Source organism: Poecilia latipinna, unplaced genomic scaffold (assembly GCF_001443285.1).
Source record: "Poecilia latipinna isolate Pla-1442-1.1 unplaced genomic scaffold, P_latipinna-1.0 Scaffold803, whole genome shotgun sequence".
Taxonomy (NCBI): Eukaryota; Metazoa; Chordata; class Actinopteri; order Cyprinodontiformes; family Poeciliidae; genus Poecilia; species Poecilia latipinna.
In genome coordinates, this window is record NW_015113419.1 from 64,298 (window position 1) to 84,182 (window position 19,885).

Here is a 19,885-nt window from a genome sequence, read left to right on the forward strand (position 1 = left end):
TTTTTTTACGCACAATGCACAAAACAACACCTTTTTTATTTTCTCCACAATCATCTATTGCAAGTTCCTTTACAGAGAACAGTTTCACATTACAACTTCCAATAGTTGGCTGCAACATGTTGATATAAGTGCCGTTAGTGACGTCGGTGAGCGTGAGGGAAGGAGACACGGAGACGTTTTCTCGGTTGGACATGCGGAGGGGTAGAGGCGTTAGACCAGGGATCAGTTTTCTCCTGTCACGTTGGTTCATGTTTATGGTTTTGCAGAAAATGAAAGTCTCCTCAGCTCCACTTGCTCCCTCTGCTCTTACAAGCTGCGATCACTACAGAAAGGAAGGAATTAGAAAAAGAAGGCAAGGTTTGTTTTGTTCATTCTGAAAGTTCAGAGAAGCTCACCGACACCTTTGAGAAAAAATACAACAAAATATGTGCACAGATGAGATGTTGGGAGGAGAACGGAAAGACAAAGAGCTCAAAATAAGAATAACTCAGTCATCAATATGCGTATCACAACATCGTTCTAAAAGGGGCAGCATTATGTGTTTTCCCGTCACATACTGCAGAAATGCACTGCTCAGCCAGAAACAACCAATCAGAGTCAGGAGGAGGGTCTTAGCGCTGTCAATCACCCTCCAGTACACCTCTGTTCTAACAGCTATTCCATAGGTAAGCAGAGCAAACAGGAAATGTTTATTTGGTGAAATATCCATAGCAGTGTGAAATATTATGGTCCATGAAGTTGACATATACTTAAAACAAAAACAATGGAATTTTATTTTGGTTGTTGATTTTTGTTGTTGTTGTAGAGATTCATTGCAAAGATACATTGTTATAATCGAGAAAAGATTGAACAAACTCAAGTTGCCTTTAAAGTGAAATGTATTTGTGTATTTATGAAAATGGCAGCATATAGCCAAAATTAAGTGATTCTAAGGCAACTTTGTCTTTTACAAAACAAATCAGCAGCACTTTATAAAGTGTAGTGTTAGCTAATGTTAGCATGCTGTAGCTAGAAACAAATGTCCAACTTAAATTATGCTAGCAAAGTGCTAATGATTCTCACATCAGCTGGTTTTCTCATTTCAGTTACTTTGTGATCGAAGTACGACTCACTCTGTTAGCAAAAGACCCAAAATCTAATCGCTACTCTAACTAGCCAACTACAGAATCTACTAGCTCTAGATCTAGCTGTTGGTCTTACCAGGAAAGAGTGACCGACAGCTTAAATTCGGATTTGATCGCCTTCATTCAACCTGGTGATTGCAAAATAAAGTCACTGAGGTTAGTTAGTGTTCAGTCTAAATTCCTGCCTGTTGGATTTGTTATGGAGCAATAAGTTCTCCTTTAGGGTTTAACTGAGTGCAAACTAAGAAAATTGAAAGAAGAGACATGTCAAAGAAGGGGTGTCCAAACTTTATGACAAAAGTTTGAAAGCACACAGGGCCTCAAAAATGTCATATTTTACATAATTTTTAAAACTTTTTGTGCCTTTTTTTCATTTGATCTACTCAATAATAAACCAAAAAAAGAACTATTTGATATTAACAGCCTAGTTGGATTTTTAAGGAAAATGGATCAGTAAACCGTTAAAGAAACAAAACATAAAAAAAGGTTTAGTAAAAGACAGTCACAGTTTCTATGTTCTCTTATTTGGGCTGCAAGGTTTGATTTTGAGTAAAAGCAGGTCAATAACTGATTTTTGTTACTCCAAAATTCAGATTAATACAAAAACTGTAAGAAACAGTTTTTCTGTTACTGACTGCTATTTAAAAAATAGCAGTCAGTAAAAAAAAAAAAAATCCCTTAACAGATGAAAAAGTGTCCATCTGGATCAACCAACTATGACTTCAGGCCAGATTTGCTCAATTTTAGAACTCAGGTCGCCCCAAGCCCCTCAGAGGGCCACAAACGGCCCCCGTGCCGCACCTTGGACACCCTGCTTTAAAGGAGGGAGGATGACGACGACACAGGATGAGTTCATCAGCTGATGGAGGCTGCTACCGCCTCTTAAAATAGTGATTATACTTACGCTCCCTCGTCTCTAAGCAGAGTCATGAATTTGATCACTCTGTAATCTGGATCCATCTGCAGACAGAGAGGGAGGCAAAAGGAGAAATAAATGGGTTGAGAAGCAACATAAAACATAACAAATATCTGCTATAAGAACCGCAGTGACATGAAAAACATTCCAAAGTATGGCTATGATTCCCTACATCTCAGATTAGAAACATTATTACCAGAACATTATTCAAAAGGCAATTATTTAATGATGAAAAGAAGCATTTGGTTGAACATGTAAGACGTAGCTAAACTTCATTTAATATTCAATATTAAAAATTTGTTTCTGAAATAAAAAAAAGTCTAATTTGTTAAGAGCTTGCAGAAACATTGCTCTTCCTGACTTCAAACTCTGCTAGATCTTATTCGATTTTCTGCCTGTGACCTGAGGCTTCGTACCTGCAGCGACATCTCTATGAGCACCAGCAGCTTCTTGATGCCGATCCAGACCCGCTTCCCTCTCAGCTGCTGGCCGATGCTGGCCCGCTCTTTATCCGTGAAGCTTCCAAGCAGCTGCGAGGGCCAAAAGGAGATTTATGGAGATATTCAGTGTCACGCTCCAACCCTCCACCCACAGGGAGAAAGACATGTTCTCATAACAACACTGATGACATGAAAAACATTCTTAAAGTAGCTTGAGATCCTGGTTAAAAAAATAAGGAAAATGTCAAAACTGACTTTGTGCCTTTGAGCAAAGAAGCTAAAATAAGCATCTTTTATTCATCGTTGAGAAAGTGTAGACCCTTCAGGATCTTTCTTTCTGTGCTGTACCTCTAAGGCGTCCACCAGCTGCTCCCCAGTGGAGATGTTGGGGACATGGATGGTGGTGCTGAAGGCGTCCAGCATCTCCATCTCCTGCAGGACGTCCTTCCTGCTGGTGGTGCCGATGATGAGCAGCTTCCTGCCCTGCACAACCAACACATGACGCCGTTTCATCCGTCTCTGATTGCACCGCAGGATAAAACCCTCCATTCATGTTCAAATGCCGGATGACATCTGCTCATATTTTCATGCAAAATTGCTGTTGATGGTATTGTTAAGATAAAACATTTTTTTATACTTAGAAAATTAATATGCAGTATAGAACATACAGATTATTTTGAAAATATATGATAATGCTTTTAAAAATATATATATTTCTGAAAATTAATTTCAACAGATTTGACAGTGTTTTATTTGTGTTCTTGCTGAGGAAGCAAATCCTGGCATAAAGACCAAAATTCTACAAACCCGATCCTGGCACCCCAGCACTCTGCCCTTTGCAGGGTCCAATCTCTTCAGGGAATCTTTTAAAGGCCCTACATTTTTTAGGGCTGCAATGAACAACTACATTTTAGTGATTATGCTATAGATCATTCTGATGATTAATAGATTAATCGGATTTAAAAAATGTCCAATTCTACATCTTTTTTAAATTTATCTGCTTATGCCTGTTTAATATAATATTAGAAATGCATTAAAACATACAAATAAAAATTAATTTACTTTTCAAAGAAAATAAATATTTTATTGCCTAAATGCAATAAGAGGATTTCTTTAGTGTACATTTGATCATTTGTAACAAAAAATACTTCTAACACCAACATGAGAAAATCTCGTCCCTTTTCTGTTTGATATAACAGCAACAGTTAATAATATCAATGTTGTTGGTATTTTTCGGATTAACAGATTCATTAATGGATAACAAAAGAATAACAGGTGAAGCCAAAACACATAGAATATGTTTACAAAGTTTTTTTTATTTTTAATACAAACCATATTTACTTTTTGTACAGTTTTGTGGTAATTACTGAGTATGCTGTTCTTTCAGCAGTTGTCCTTTTCTGTATTTAACAATTAATCGATAACTAAATTAGTTGACGATTATTTCAATGGTTGATTAATCAGATTAATCGTTTCAGCTCTGCAAATTTGTCAAACTTAATTTCAATATTTTCACTTTAGTTTTAGTATCTAGCTGATCGACCACCACTGCACCCTAAGGACTGATTGAGACATTATTTATTGATCTACCACTACAATTTCATTATGTTCTAGAAACATAATGAAATTGTTTATTTGAATAACAAATAAACAAATTGTATGTCTTATGTCTTACTCAATTGTGAAGTGGAAGTAGAAGAATAGTTTGATTTTCTTGTTTAAATAAAAATCTGATTTGCATGGTTGAATACGGTGAAGTCACAAGTCTTTCTGCTGATAACTGAGGATTATATTGAGTGTATTTTTCAGTGTTCAACATGAATGTCTGCAGGCTTCAGAAGCTCTCTCACCTTGGGTGGAGGTTTTTTAAGCAGCACTAGCAGAGCCTGCAGCACAAGGTTGGAGAAACGAGGACCAATAGGCACGTAGTCCAGCAGGCGCTCGATGTCATCCACCACCACACAGCTGAGCTGGGACTTGTATGCATCATCGAAGACCTGGGAGAGACAGAGAAGACTGGAGGTGAATATAAACATGTGATTGTTTCACTATGAAGCCACAAACCGTCTGCAGGACTTGCCTTTTTGATAGCCTGGCATTTGGAGATCTCAGAGTTTCCAATCATCTTGTCTGGAGAGCAGATCTTAATGAAGGGGAACTGGGAGTCCTCTGCAATCTGCGCTGCCAGGGCTGTCTTCCCACTGTGGGGCGGACCTGTGGGCATAAACACAAGTGGGAGACTTTACTGTCCGAGTCTTGTTGCTTTGGAAGGATTTGGTTGAACAGTTTGTCTACCCTCCAGGAGTACAGCCACCAGAGGAGTGCGGTCGCTGTTCTTGGTCTGCTGGACGAGCAGCTCTCCGTCATCCAGGACGTGGGTAACGGGGTCGCCCCATTTGATGATCCCATTCATGATGTAGCTGGAGTAATCCTCCTGGTTTGTGCCAAAAGCCTGTAAACAAAGCATTGGGGGTGGTGAGAAACTCCGTGTCGCTCATGCTTCATGTTGATGGACCACAGAGATTTTATGCGACAGGAACCTAGAGTGTTACATACGGGTTTGATGTCATTGTTGAGGGATCCAATGAAGTCAGCCCTGGTGACCTGCAGCTTCTCTGCCCGCTCCATGTCCACCTCAACTGTAGATGTAGCCTGGAGAAGATCAATAAACCAATGGCACATTGATGAGGTAACTTTTTAAACTACTTTGTCATTTCAGATTTACAAATCATGTATGCCTACTACTAAGGGTGAAATGAGATCTCATGTCAGGATATTAGAACCTTTCATTTCTCTGAGGATCTCTTCACTTTTCTACTGACTTAAAGCAAATAGAAATACGTTGGGTGTTAGGATTTCAGGCCCTCACATCTACCAGGCCTGGGTCCTTGTAGTAGCAGCCTATTGATTTTGTTTGATCCCTGCTGTCACTCTAACCTGCTTCTGCCTGCTGACTGTACAATGTGTGCAAACATTTGTAGTGCTTCAGTGAAAATAGAGCCTCATTCTATGCTGTTTGATGAGATTTCCTCCCCTAACACTAAGTTAGCCTAAAGATGCTAACATGAAATATTTGCTTCCTGCTGGTGATTGACTTTGTCCTCATCCGTAACGGCTGATAATGAAACTGAATCCACCTCAAGCTGAGGCGCTGAGTGTTCCAGAGAGTCAGATGACCTTGATATGTCGGTTCATGGCGGTGGACTGTGCGGCCCGGACGAGCCCCTCCAGCTCGGCGCCGCTGTAGTTTTTTGTCTCTGCGGCCAGCTCTTTGACGTCAACATCTGCAGCCAGCAGGTTAAAGCTCCGCATCTTATTGGTGTGGATGTTCAGGATCTGGACGCGACCCTTCTCATCAGGCAGACCTAGAGGACGGGTGCAGTGGCAATGAGAGAAAACTAGACTAAAACTGATATCATACTGAACTCTCCACTGAACCTGGGTTGATAGTCTTTCTAAAGGTACCACTGAAAAATTATTGCAAAAATCCTATAGATCAAACCAAAACGCAGTAGGTGCAGGAACGATACCCTTCAAGTCAATTACCTACAGGGTACCAATGGGAGGTTTAAAAGATTGTTGTAGCCAATTATTGGGTCTTCTTACACTAGGCCCATGTTGATAGAAGTCTCTGGCCCATATGTGTTTATCTTGCACATGCTCCCCAACAGAAAACCCACAAAACACTCCTCTCATGGTGCATATGGTATGTGCACTGGAATAATCGCTTCATAAACTAAAACTAGAGATTAAAATGGCAGTCAAGCAAAGACATCAACTCACCGATTTCCATCTTCACCTCAAACCTGCCAGGCCTCATCAGAGCGTCATCAATGAGGTCGGGTCTGTTGGTCATTCCTTCACACACAGAAAATCAGGGGTCAGGGAATCACAGGAAAAAATAAGAATTCATTGGGAGACCAGAAAACTAATGTAGGAGCAGAGGCAAAAGTGTTGTCAATAGTAAGAACTCTACAACATGGCTTCTGTCTGAGTTCACAGTCCTTACCAATAACCAGGATGTTGTTAAGTTGCTCCACGCCATCAATTTTCGACAGCAGCTGGTTGACCACAGTGTCGTGCACACCCGTGCTGCTGGCGCCCGTGCCTCTCTGCTTGCAGATAGCATCCAGCTCATCGAAGATGATGATGTGCAGGCCGCTGTTGGCACCAAGCTGAAAACAAAATTATTATTATTTTTTAAGTTTTATTCTTAAATGTTTTTGCATTTGTAGCCTAAAAAGTACCATTGAGAAATCCCTTTGTTTCACTAGAGAAAAGATACAACATCTTGGTCTAGGCAGCCTAGTAACCGTCTCTCGCTCGCCTATGTTGGACAAAGGCTCGTTTCAGATGTTTCCAAGAGTGAAGACTCCAAGATGCTGTTGCCAACCACTTCTCTCTGAAAAACTCTCACTGACCCAACTCTGCCTGTAACTCTCTGACCAGCTCTCTGTTTCCCTTTGACTGGCAGCACAAGTCAGGAAGATATTCTCTTGGTAACCAGACAGACTCCAGCTATGAGAAGGCTTGGAAGAAAACGATGACCAGACCGAATTAGTCTGCAGTTTAACTCTTCATCGACAAAAAGTAAAAAGTTTCTTTCAAAGAGGATCAGCTTTAAACAGACACCAGACAAACATTTACAGCTCTCTAGAGGAGAAACACCATCCTCTCTGTTCCATCTGTCCCTCCATCCAGTTACTCTGTTGGAATCCGAAGAGGACAGAGGGATCCTCTCCTTGGATGAGCGTCTCCTTGGTCTTCCTCCGAGTTTCCTCTCTGTGGGACATGCCCGGAATACCTCACCAGGGAGGCATCCAGGAACCATCCTAATCAGATGCCCGAATCACCTCAAGTGGCTCCTCTTGACATGGAGAAGCAGTGACTCTACTCTGAGTCTCTCTGAGTCCCACCCAGATGACCAAGTTTCTCACCCTGTCTCTGAGACAGACCCCCTGTGGTGGAAACTCATTTTGCTTATTTGTATCCGTGACCCAAAGCTCATGACCATAGATGAAGGTTTGGACATATTTTGACTGGCAAATCAAGAGCTTCGCCTTTTACCTCAGATCTCTCTTCACCAGGACAGATCGGTACAATGCCTACATCTCTGAGGACATAGCACCAATTCAACTATCAATCGTCTGCTCCATTTTCCCCTCATTCATGAAGGAGAACCCAAGATACTGACCCACTTGGGGCAGGAAATCTTCCCCGACACAAAAAAGGCACTCTACCCTTTCAGACTCAAAACCATGGTCTCAGACCTCCAAAGAAATGTAAAAATTCCTCTTCAACCCAAACTTCCCTATTTACACTGTCTTCAATCAACATATCGTTCAGCATATTCACCATCTTGGAATTTATTGCTTTAAGTCACAGGACAGAAAAGTCTCTCACCCTCTTCTGCTCATCCTCTGCCTCGGCAAACAGCTTGCGGATGTTGGCTTCAGACTCTCCCACGTACTTATTGAGAATCTCCGGGCCGTTAACCACCTTTGGCTCACGGGCGTTGAGCATCTTGCCGATCTGCCGGGCCATCAGGGTTTTTCCACACCCTGGTGGCCCAAACAGCAGGATTCCCTTCACGTGCTTGCAGCCTGGAGGAAGAAAAAACACAGTAAACAAAAAGAAAAGACTAGAAACAGATTATAAAAAGGAAGATATGTGACCAAAAAATACCCATAATAAATTAAGGAAGAGTCAGGTAGTGTGGATGTAAGAAAGAAGAAGGAAGAGGTCATCTAATTTTGCTAAATGTATGATTATTTTTCCAGCATTTTCCAGCATGCATCTAACTAATATTTTTTTTTAGATCTTTTCTATATTACGGATGTGAAAAGTGACAGATAATAGTGATAGATGTCTTACCCATCTGATCCACAATGTCAGGAGGGAACACCCTGGAAGCGAAGGCTCTGCGGAAAATGTCAGAGAATTCCTTGTCCAGACCTCCAATACCCATTTTCTCAAAGTTCCAGTCCGGGTTGATGATTGTCTGCCGTGCCTCCTTGGTCTTTGCCTTACCTGTTCAAACATACACATATCATCAGATATTCTAAAGCCCAAATAAATATTAAGTCAAAATGTATCAACACTTTCAATAGTTTTTTTTTTTTTTTTTTTTTTTTTTTTTTTTTTTTTTTTTGTAAATTAAATTCATTTCTAAAGTAAAATTGAGCAAGCCTGCTTCTTTTTTTATTTTTGCGCTTTTCTTTACAGACAGCTCTGGTCAAATTTTGTTTGTTCTTGCTGCCATCTTGTGGAGAAAATGGATTCAGTCACAGGCTATCCATGTTTCTCAAGTAGCATTTTGGCTTTACATTTACCAATAAGTTGGTATTCAAACACAGTCAGGCCATATATATGGAAAGAAGTGGAAGAACACACCAACTAGTGTGAGCGAAGAACTCTCTGCCTTCTCAAAGATGACCTGGCTGTTGCCCACCATCAGACCGATGTCGATCTGTTGGAGAAACCAGAGTTACTCACATTCCTCGTTTAGCTAATTCGAAATGTTTTTATATGCTCAGCAGTTATTACTGTATTGAAATAAAATCCTGCCTAAACATAAATTATGTTTATGATATTCACATTTCTTGAGCTGAACTTGTATTTAAATTAAATTTGTGAAACACATAGTGCTTTTAAAACAAAAATAAAACTTTAAATAGCAAAAAAGTAAAATAAAAATAGGAAAAATTCAAATTTTTCATTTCAAATTCAAATTTTTCATTTTTAATTTGTTTAAAATGTATACAAGTCTAATTAGAAGGCAAATCTAAGATCTGTGTCATTTTTGTCATATTTCAGGAAACGCAGTCAGACATAAGGTCAGTAACTAATCAGACATGACCCAAATGCTTCTGATGAGAGAAATGCATCATTATGATTCATTTTTTGCTGTATTTTCTGTTTGACTAATTTCAATACAGGTGAAGCTAAAAATGTGAATGTCATTAGAAAGTACAAAAATATGTCACTCATTTAAAAAAGTGCAGCTCATATATTGGATAGATTCATTGAAAAGAATGAAATACATGAGACAATTGTAGCCCATGTGTAGAAACCAAGCACTTTCTCCTTCCACTCAACTCTCCATGTAATAATTTTTCCCAGAATTATACATTTTAAGAAATTGAGTTTTGGTTATGTATTATCAGTAAACTTTGATCTTCAACATTTTAAGAAATAAACACTCGAAAATGTTACTATTTAATTTATAGCATATACAAAATGTATCAGTTTCACTTTCTGAAATGAGTGACAAAAATAATCTTTCTCACAATATTTTAATGTTTTGAATTATATAGTCAGAGGGCCTGTGAACGTATGCTGCTGGTCTGTTGTCCTACTAATCAACTGTAGTTTACTATATAACGTAGCCTCATTAGAAGCTTTTGACTTAAAAAATTATTTAATTTATTTACTTTCATTGCTTATTATTTGGACACTTTCTGAGATAAAACATAAGGATATTGCAACATTAATTCACTGTTTTCAAAAAAGATCATGTACATCTTTGCCATTTGAGTTTTAAATTCATTAAAGGGGACTGTGTTATGTATTTTCTAGGCACTTAGTGCTGTTTTATAGCACAATCAAGTAACTATGTTATCTTATATGACTTAAATGAAATTGGACTTAACATAGTGCCTTGAAATTGGGTCTCTGTCTCTTTAAAAACTCCTGCTCTTTCTGAAACGTCATCATAACATGGCTCCTCTATTAAAACTTTAACGTTTTTTTTTTTTTTTTTTTTTTACCAGAGTTGCACTCAAAAGTAGCTCTTATAATGAGCTTAGCAGATGCTAAGTTCCACTAGGTGTTTGCTAATTGCTGCTGGCTAGTCTGAAAGAGCTGAGGAGGGCGTGGCTGGGGAGAGCTGCTCTGTGAGGCGGAAGCTCTGAAACTTGGAAACTGCAGCTCTGAGGAGGAGCTGTGCGTTGAAGGCAGGGCTAGCTTTACCCAGGCATTTTGCACAGCTGAATGGTTGCCATGGGATATTACAGAAGTTCACAAACATGAATAAAAAAATCAAAGGAACACTCCAGTATGTTTTGCTATGTATTTGAAGAGCGAACAATATGATGAAAAGCTCAAAAATAGTTGATTTTACACAGCACTGCCCCTTTAAATGAGTTTTTAGTTTCAAAATACTGACATTGGAGCACTTCTATATTTGATAGTGGAACTTTATTTGTTTATAGTGAATCATGTTAAGTCTGATGTTACAAATAAAATTAGAAAGTTACAAGCAATTAGTGTTAGAGTTATATCATAAAAATTCTCTATAAGTATTCAGATTGAAATTCAGGTTTAGTAACTGTGCTAAATCTAACCGTATCCCAGCCCTTTTATGTTACCTTGCTGGGTTGGTCCAAAAGTTCCCCATGCTCTAACAAACTGATCTCCCTGGACGTCCACACCTGATGATGCTGTGAAAACGTTTGATGATGTAAATTCCTATAGAATATAGAGTTGATCCCTCATGTTGCTCATGTCTATTTAGAATGAATATCTCTGTATGCTCATGTTCTAATTCATTATGGCCGACTGCAGTCCTATCTGGATCATTCTACGTTCTGGGAAGCAATTTTCCAGTTCGCTCTCTGGAGTTTAATTACTTAAAACTAATGATATGTCTCTGAACAATCAACAAAATCTCATGAGTGGCAGAACCAAAACATAACTCACAGACGCTTCCAGCAGCAGCAGCAGCAGCAGCAGCAGCAGCAGCAGCAGCAGCAGCAGCAGCAGCAGCAGCAGCAGCCCTGACTCCTTCCTCACCCTCAGCTTCAAGGTCTGAACTCCCTCCTGAGGTCACGTACCTTTTGCGGCTTCTTCCCAGAAGCTGGTTCTCCTTTCAGGATGCTGGTGTCCATCGCCTCGATGTCCTTCACCATCAGTCCGAACAGCTTGTCACAGAAACTGAACACTAACTGGAAAATGTGGACACCAAATATTAACAACATGATCCAACATAAAAAGGAAAAAAGAAAAAAAGCCGTGGAGAACCAACCTGCTGGGTGACGGAGAAGGCCTGGTTGTTGAACTGCTGGATGAACTCGGCGGCCATCTTGTCCGAGTCGTAGGGAGAGGAGTCGGTGCTCTTCTTTTGCAGGAAGTCGATTTCGATTGTCATGGCGCCAATGCACTGCTTGGACTTGTCAAAGTTGTAGTTGGACACTGAATGGGCGAACGAAATATGTTATTTTTCATAACTCTGTATATTAACAGAAAACAATTATTATGATGCATGAGTCAAAAAAACTAATGTTTACCTTCCACTTCCTGGCCGATGGAGAGACCGGCCCATTTCCTCTGCAACAGAAAAAGATGAGCGGCTAAGAATGGGCCATACAGCTGAGTTTTAGTCTGTCAGTGGCAGCTTTGTGTACCTGTGGCAGGCTGAAGGCGATGCTTCCAGCTGCTACAGTGTGATGGGTCTTTACTGTAAACACGTACTTGTGGTTTGGTGTCGTTTTCACTGTCACGTGTCTGCAGAGAGAGGCAGGACAGCCCGATTGAGCTTTTTAGACAGGTTTTTATAACTTATAAGTTCAATTCTGAACACTTGTTCAGTGGTGCAGCAAACAGGACATGTGAGTTGCTGGTAGAAGTGGGCGATATGGACTCAAAGTTTTATCACAATATTTTGCGATACTGTTCCAATAATGATAAAGTGACAATAAGAACTGTAAACTGTTTATTACTCCTTTTCGAAATAATTGTACTGCTCCGACTGAATGGCAGAGCAATAATAACACCATAAAAACAAATACTGCTCTTGAAAAACCATGGTCATTTTTAATATGCTTCTTTAGGACACAACTCACATGAAAAAGTGTGATTTGTATCACTAAACAAGACAAATTACCTGCATTTAAACATGTATTTCAGTTTATTTATACTTTTTGATACTAATATTGAACAAACAGTGAAGAAAATAGTAAAAATAACAATCCTGACAATAAGCCGAAAGAAACAATAAAGATGTTGGAGGATTTTAAACATCATTAATTGGAATTTACCATGACATCAATAAATTGAAACAGAAAAATGATTATGATAAATGATAAACGATACGATAAATGCCCACCCCCAACTGCTGGCCCTGGTCTCTGTTCAGTTCAATGTTTGCATTGTTGCTGTTTGACAATCCAAACATGTCCCTAAGAATATGAATTGTTTTGGTCACATGTCAAAAGCTGTGAGTTGATGAAGACTTTGAATGTTGTCTAGTGTCCAAACACAATCCAGTCCAGTTGTTCCAATTAAAAACTAGAAACAAAAATGATACAGAGGCCAAAAGACGATTAAATTAGTTTGTCTCTTAGCAACACCTGAACCAAAATGATTGGTGAATTGGATCAAAATTCACATTGTGATGTATATGATTTGGAAAATGTTGAAAATCCAATTCCATACATTCCATCTTATAGCTCCAAAAGACATTTAATAAAGTCATGCCTTATCTTGTTTTCTGGTAAAAGAGCTGAGAAAAATAAATCATTGATATTGTTGGAGTTTATGTCTTTTTTTTCTCAGTTGCTCATCAATTCAGTGCTAGAATTTGATTTCAGTTAAAAAAAGAAGCAAAAAACAGATGTGTCTTGAGAATCCTTGCTCTGAATTTGCACTGACAAACTCCTGGATGGTTGCTACTCACTGTCCGGACTGCAGATCCTTCTCGCTCACGACAGCACAGTTAGTCAGTGACAGCTCATCTGTCGGGCATCGGGCAGCTTGCATGGTCTGAGAAATGAAATGAGAAAGCAGAACTGCATTAATATTTCATGCTTGTGATATGGTTTTGTCCAGGGATGGAAAAGAGCAAAAGGAATCATTTGAAATGTATTTGGAGCAACAGCACACTGTATCTGCTGGATTTATTTGGATGCATCAGCGCAATCAGGTCGCCCTGACAATATCATTCACCGTGGAAAGGCTTAGTGAAAAAGTCAGGGATAGTTGTTTTAACATTGGAGGGCGATTTAATGAATGGATACTTCATACTGATCATTTTTCAAAATGCAAAAAGCAAATAAGAAATTTCTTTTTGATGTGAACTTCAAATAAATTCCTTTTTCTTAACTAACAAACATGTGGATGTTTAAAATATGCTGAACTTAGCTAAAAGAAGCGTAAAAACTACAAAAGATTAGCTAAAATGAAACAGCATGTTTTTGAAACATCTTTGTGGTTCATTCAAGCTGAAAGAGTGAGACTTTCAGCAGGTAACAAAAAGGCTGAGAAGAGGAAACCAAATGTGTTTTATTTAACCTGTCTGTGATGAAACATGTTGGCAGCCACTTAAAAAGCTCAAAATTAAGCTAATGTTGCTAACCCTAAGCTAAGCTAAACTGGGTAGTTTGTGTTTCTCAACCCTGGTCCTCACCGCCCCCCTGTCCTGCTTGTTTTAGGTATTTCCCTTCTGCTACACACCTGAGTTGTATCTCTGGGTGATTAACAGGCTTGATGGTCATGCAATCATTTGAATCAGCTGTTCTGGAATAGAGCCACACCTAAAACATGCAGAGCAGGGGGCGGTGAGGACCAGGGTTGAGAAACACTGGAATAGTTTTTTCCCCACTCTTTTTGTACAAACTCTGGTCAATTTAGTCTGAAGATACATTTTATTTGATGACTTGAAACATTTAAGTTGAACAAAAATAAATAAAAAGATAAATAAAAGCTGAAGAAGTTTGTAAAGGAGGGAAGAAACAGAGACTGCTGTTCTAGCATTGCTAGCTATGCCACCCATGCTAATTTTGTAAATAAAAGATGGTAAAACAGTTTATAGTGTTAACCCTGTGATATTTTTTTTCTAAATTCCTTTTTCTTAACTAACTAAGACTATAATTTAATCCTTGAGGAGATTAGCTATTGGACAAAATCAGTATTGATGAATAAATGTACAAAAACAGCGGACTGTCTCCAAACAGACCTCAAGCTGCCTTCACTCAGCTTAGCTTTAGACTAAACATAAGCAGACCGAGTTGCATCTTCAGAAACACGATGAGTGCCTGGGAGAAAATGATTCACTGTATTAGACGCTACATCTCATAGGGAGGCAGGAATTAACACTGCTAACCTTTTAGCTGAACCAACGGAAATGAAAAAAAAAAAGCTGAGATGTGATAAGTGATTGTTTTATAAGAAGTGTAATCACTGGAAGAACAGAAATGAACAGAACCGCATTAATATTTCATGCTCATGATATGGTTAATGCATGTAAAACATCTGAAAGCTGTTTGTTTTCCATTTCAGCTTTGTCTTCGCTGATGTACTATGAGTTCCATGTGTCTCACTTTTCTTCATAACATTTGTGAAATGAGTCGGGCTGATGCTTCAGGGTTTTCCGTTTTACTTCGGTTCTGATTGTGTTACCAATCTATCAAGCATAATGGTGGAGATGAAACTCTGATCTCCCTGATCCAGTTTTCTACTGACTGACAGGCAGCTATCTGATAAACATGCTGACATTTTCTCATTGTCACACAAATAAAAAAAGCATTTGTCAAAAAGATGTACCTGGAGATAGAAATGCAGCACGCACCACTGCAACCTAGTAACCGTAGTAACAACACAGCAACAACGAAGCCAAGCCAGGGATGGTAAATCAGGCTCTGCTCTGCAATGATTTGTCCTAGACCTGAATGAACATCTCAGCAGACACCATGACAACAGAAATAGTTTATTTGTGTAGAACATTTGTAAAAACTTAGGAAAGAGTCGGTCATTTCTCAAACTGAAGTGTCAAACCTTCATTTGTGAAACTACAGTGAAATATTCTTTGCTGCCTGGTGAAAGGATGAATCTGTGCAGGTCTGTGCTATTATCAGACGTATGAAGAAACCATGGAGCAAAACAATGTCAGAATACTCAGAATACTATAAATCATTCAAGAACAGCTGAGTCTATTCACAAAAGACTGTTCCGGAATCCGGACCCGAGTGTTCAGTTGTTGCAGACTTAAAAAAAATTTGACTTAGCGTGTTGAAATTGGGCCTCTGTCTCTTTGCAACCTCCTGCTCTTTTGAAACCCCGTCTTCAGGAAGTCATCACAACATGGATCTGATAACTCTTCAACTTTTTTTTTTTTTATTTTTTTTTACCAGCGTTACACTGAGAAGGACAATATAATGCCCTCAGCAGATGTTCCACCAATCGTTTACTAATTGCTGTTGACTAGTCTGAAGGAGCTGAGTGGAGGAACTCAGAAGTTTGGAAACTGCAAATCCCAGGAGGAGCCTTGGTGCAGCTAGGTGTTTTGCACACAAGATCAAATGTGAATGGTTGCCATGGAGACTAAAGGATTTCTTAAACATCCATAAAAAAACATCAAAGCAACATGAGGGATGAGGGAATAATATTATAACACAATGTATGCTCGTCAATTTTGCATAATAGTATCCCTTTAAATATGAAAAGAGAAAAAAAAACAAAACAAAATTTTCTAAAGTTTCTTTTACTTTATATTTTTTACAAGACAAACTGTGAATGAAGGGAAGACATAAGTAGACAAAGTGAGACAAACACTGCAGTGCTGGCAGGATTCCAGATCACCTGCACAGCCGTAGTCTGGCCACACGAGGCGCACCGAGGTCTGACAGGAGGACTCACCCTCGAAGAGAAAACACTTCCTTCCATTTATTTTGGCTTCTCCTTTTATATATATAGTGTCTCTTAGATTTAGAGCATTCTGAGACAAGCACAACACAACAAACTGCTGCCTCAATAGTAAAACCCATGAAACCACATTTCTGAATAGCTGACAAAGAACAGTTTTGAAGCCTGAGAAGTTCCTTTTTTTCCATTAGAAAGGAAAATAAGAGACAATATCAAACATGCTGATTTTTGTATTTATGCAGATAGAAAATATCCCTTTATCCAGGACGGCAAAGTGATGCGGAAATAAATATGGACAGTAAATAAAACAGTAAAAAGCCAAAGCAGCCGGAATCTAATCCCAGAGCAGGAATCTCATGTTTTCTCTTCTATCTGCATTCCTGAAAGGCTAACCTAGAAAACATGTTTAGCCCAGAAAGCAGGGATTTGTGCATCAGAGCAGTTTATTTAAAACCTCAGCCTGTGAGCCATGATCCAGTTCCAGTTTGAAGCTTCACTAAAAAACAAAAAAATTAAAAATTAAAAAAAAAATCTCAGACACTAGGAGGGAGGGGCAGTCACAGTAAACAAGCTTTACATTTAAATATAAATGCATAAATGGTTATGTAATCTTTGAAACAATATAGCACTGTATTTTATGAATGTCAAATAAACAATAATGATGTAGACAGAGACATGTAGAAAATACCAGTTATGTTCAGAGTAGCATAAACATTAGCTCATACGTTGCAGAAATCTAAGAATCGAATGTTTCCAATCTCTGAAGTCTATTTCTTTAAATGGAAAAGAAATAGACTTGGATTGCTACTCTTACTCGATCAAGAAAAAGTAGTAATCATTCATAATATTACTCAAAAAAGTAAAAGGTACGGTTCAGTAAAGCTACAAAACTACAAAAGTTACTCAAGTAAGTGTCACCAGTACTACCCACCTCTGGACATATAACAGCAAAGTTAGTCATCTTTTCTTGTTAACAAGCTTAACGTGATGTATTGGCCTGGACAAACTCCCCACCCCCTAAAAACATTCAAATAAACACTGCAAAACCAAGATGAATGTGGCCTGCAACGTTGTGCCACCATTTCCTTTGATAGACGAGATTTTCAAGGTTTGCTTTGCATTGTGGGAAGCAGTAGAGTACACAAACTAGTAAGCAAAGGCTTCACGTCTGTTTCATAAAGCAGAAAGCTTGAGGTTTCCTGATACCGATACCAGTATCGTATTGGCCCAATGCAGATACTAATACCAACATCAAGTATCACATCAGTACTTGATACTGATACCAGTATTGATACTTGCTTTTATCTTTTGCAAGATGCACAACTATACACTTTTCTGCTGGACTTTCCTGCTCTGAACTGCAGCTAAAAAACTGAACTACACTTCATACCAGGTGGTGGTGACACATCGATAAGTTATTTACTGATTCTCAAAAAAAAGAAGGAAGAAGTCAGATCGCAGGATGGAACGAAAAGATCCGTAGTTTGGAGATATTTCAAAGTAAACACAAAGGTAAACAGACTGCTTTCTGTGCTTTGCTAAGCTGTGAAGAGGAAAGTTGAATGATCGTCTGATAAAGCATCTGAAGACTAAACAATCTGTCATATTCTATTTATGATTTATTAAAACAGTTACAGAGTCTAAATAAAATAACTGTGGTTTCAAAAGTTGTGTGAAATATAAGTACCAACTTAACTACTCTGCGCTGGTTATGAGCTACTACTTAACTACTAACAGTTAATAAAACTGATGTACTTATACTCTGTCTGGAAAAACTATCTATGCAACTCAAAACTCAGTATTGAGGAAAAACCAGCTGGGTGAATGTTTAAGATATTTGAGTCTAAAATGTAGTTATTTGTACCTGCTCAGACTACTGGGTAATTTTTATTTTTTATTAATGTTAAAGTCTCAAATAATAACCTTTGAACCTTTTTTTGTGTCATCTTGGCTGCTGGAGTAAAACGGCAGAGCTCCAAGTGGAATTTTGCTGTCATCTCCAGGGACTCTTGCAGTGCGACAGCAGAGTTGATTAATGAATGCTAATGAGCGAGTGTTTCCGTTTAGTCAGCAATCGACACCAGTTTGAGTTGCTCGGCTGCAGAAGTGTCGATCCAGCCTTCAGGGAGGACGCGTGCACGACATCACAAACATTACAGATAATGATGTGAAAAAGAGCATTTGTCCCTTTAAGGATTATTGCTGTTTTTGCTTTTTATGTCACACTTACATGTTTTTTGAAAATCATCAAATAAATACTGTTTTCATAGAAGGATAACCTGAATAAATACAAAAGACTATTTTCAAGCACTGATTTTAATTATTGAAGGATAAAATCTATCCAAACCAACACGACTCTGTGGTGGAGTAATTACCATGTGAAGATGGTGACTGGTTCTGGCGCCCTTGGCAACAACAGCTTCCACCAAACGTTAGCAAAACCTGACAATGGGTGTGTCCAGTTTCTAAGGCTGCATCCTATGAAGGATCCCGTCACACCCGGTTCACACAGGCCGGGAAATTTGTCGACCGGGAAGACAGGAGAGCGACTGCGGAACTGGACAGACTGGCCTTCAGATTTATTCTGTTAAGAAAATAAATTTAAAATAAGCTAGTTTTAAAACTGAGCATGTCTTGATTCAAATGGCCTAAATTGTGGTTTTAAATCAGTGACTTATTCTGGCCTGTTGACCTTTGTTTTGCCTGTGGCTGCAGCGGATGGTTTGCTAGGATTGTTTGAACTGCCTTTTGTCTGTGTGGAGAGCAGTACAGGGGAGGTTCCGGCTTTTCGCACTCATTTGTGAAAGGCCGTAAACACTGCAGAGGTTTTAGGCTTCAGATAAGGGGTCAGAGATAGCTCCTGGATTGGATGAGCAAAGATACGCCTTATTTGAATAAATTAAAGAAAAGAAGATAAAACTTTCTACACAGAAGTAACACATTAGATTTGCTCTTGCAACTCTCCAAAGATGTCTTTGCTTTTCTTCTTCTTTCCATTTATGTCAGGTAAATGAATGTATGTCTCCGTTCTGCAGTTTCTGTGCATTGTCTTATACTGGATTAAACTCTGTAATTCTGTGACGTCAACACACATTGTTGTTTTCCTTGTGGCCACACGTGGCCCGCCGAGGGGACCTGGGATCCAGAGGAAGAGAGAGCCAAACTTTTTCCAAAGTTAATTAATTTAGATATTTTCTTCCTTAACAATTCCCAGTCTTACCTCAGTCTAAGTCATAAATGAAGTTATAAATAATAATCTTTGAACCTTTATTCAAAATGGCAATGGTTGTGATGTTGCTAGGAACGACCTTGCTTCCCTGCTGTCTGACTGTGAAACCTGCTGTGGTTGTGCTGTTGCTAAGCACAAGCTGGTAACAATAATGTTTGCTGAGTATTTTTTTATTTAGTTAATCCTTTTTCTGAATTAAATCATTGAATAAAGTGGGGTTTTTTTGTTTTTGTTTTTTTACAAAATGATATTAAAAACATGTTTACGCAAATGGCAAAAGTTTATCAGCACAATTGGTTTAAGCTTATCATTTTAATACCACCAGATTTGAATGTTCTTTAATATTCTTTTATTTACAACTGTATTAGGGTTTTTTTTGTAGCATCCTCCACTGCTACAAAAAAAAAAAAAAAAAAAAAAAAATCCAAACAAGTTTGGTTCATTTGAGTCCCAAATCTTTAGTAATAATTTTTAATGCTTTCCAAACTGATGAATGCCAGTAACCTTCTGTTTTACATGTTCTTTAGAATGCATAATG

The 19,885-nt window shown here is 38.7% G+C and overlaps 1 protein-coding gene across 4 annotated transcripts in view; it reads right to left on the reverse strand.

Annotated features, from left to right (window-relative positions):
• Positions 1 to 19,885, reverse strand: part of nsfa (N-ethylmaleimide-sensitive factor a) — a 37,053-nt gene continuing 17,168 nt past the window's right edge. For 2 of the 4 annotated variants that reach the window (XM_015047015.1, XM_015047013.1), the window contains 20 exons: positions 13,156 to 13,241; positions 11,885 to 11,984; positions 11,768 to 11,807; positions 11,506 to 11,672; positions 11,315 to 11,425; positions 8,874 to 8,949; positions 8,355 to 8,510; positions 7,884 to 8,083; positions 6,490 to 6,655; positions 6,264 to 6,338; positions 5,658 to 5,845; positions 5,037 to 5,132; positions 4,776 to 4,932; positions 4,561 to 4,694; positions 4,331 to 4,477; positions 2,829 to 2,963; positions 2,457 to 2,570; positions 2,029 to 2,084; positions 1,201 to 1,252; positions 1 to 322 (listed from right to left, as the gene is read on the reverse strand). In XM_015047015.1, coding sequence (XP_014902501.1) covers positions 1,222 to 1,252; positions 2,029 to 2,084; positions 2,457 to 2,570; positions 2,829 to 2,963; positions 4,331 to 4,477; positions 4,561 to 4,694; positions 4,776 to 4,932; positions 5,037 to 5,132; positions 5,658 to 5,845; positions 6,264 to 6,338; positions 6,490 to 6,655; positions 7,884 to 8,083; positions 8,355 to 8,510; positions 8,874 to 8,949; positions 11,315 to 11,425; positions 11,506 to 11,672; positions 11,768 to 11,807; positions 11,885 to 11,984; positions 13,156 to 13,241 — 2,235 coding nt within the window. In that variant the 3' untranslated portion in view covers positions 1 to 322; positions 1,201 to 1,221. Of the gene's footprint in view, positions 323 to 1,200; positions 1,253 to 2,024; positions 2,085 to 2,456; positions 2,571 to 2,828; positions 2,964 to 4,330; positions 4,478 to 4,560; positions 4,695 to 4,775; positions 4,933 to 5,036; positions 5,133 to 5,657; positions 5,846 to 6,263; positions 6,339 to 6,489; positions 6,656 to 7,883; positions 8,084 to 8,354; positions 8,511 to 8,873; positions 8,950 to 11,314; positions 11,426 to 11,505; positions 11,673 to 11,767; positions 11,808 to 11,884; positions 11,985 to 13,155; positions 13,242 to 19,885 lie in introns of those variants that run through there. The other 2 variants (XM_015047014.1, XM_015047017.1) reach the window with 2 other exon arrangements.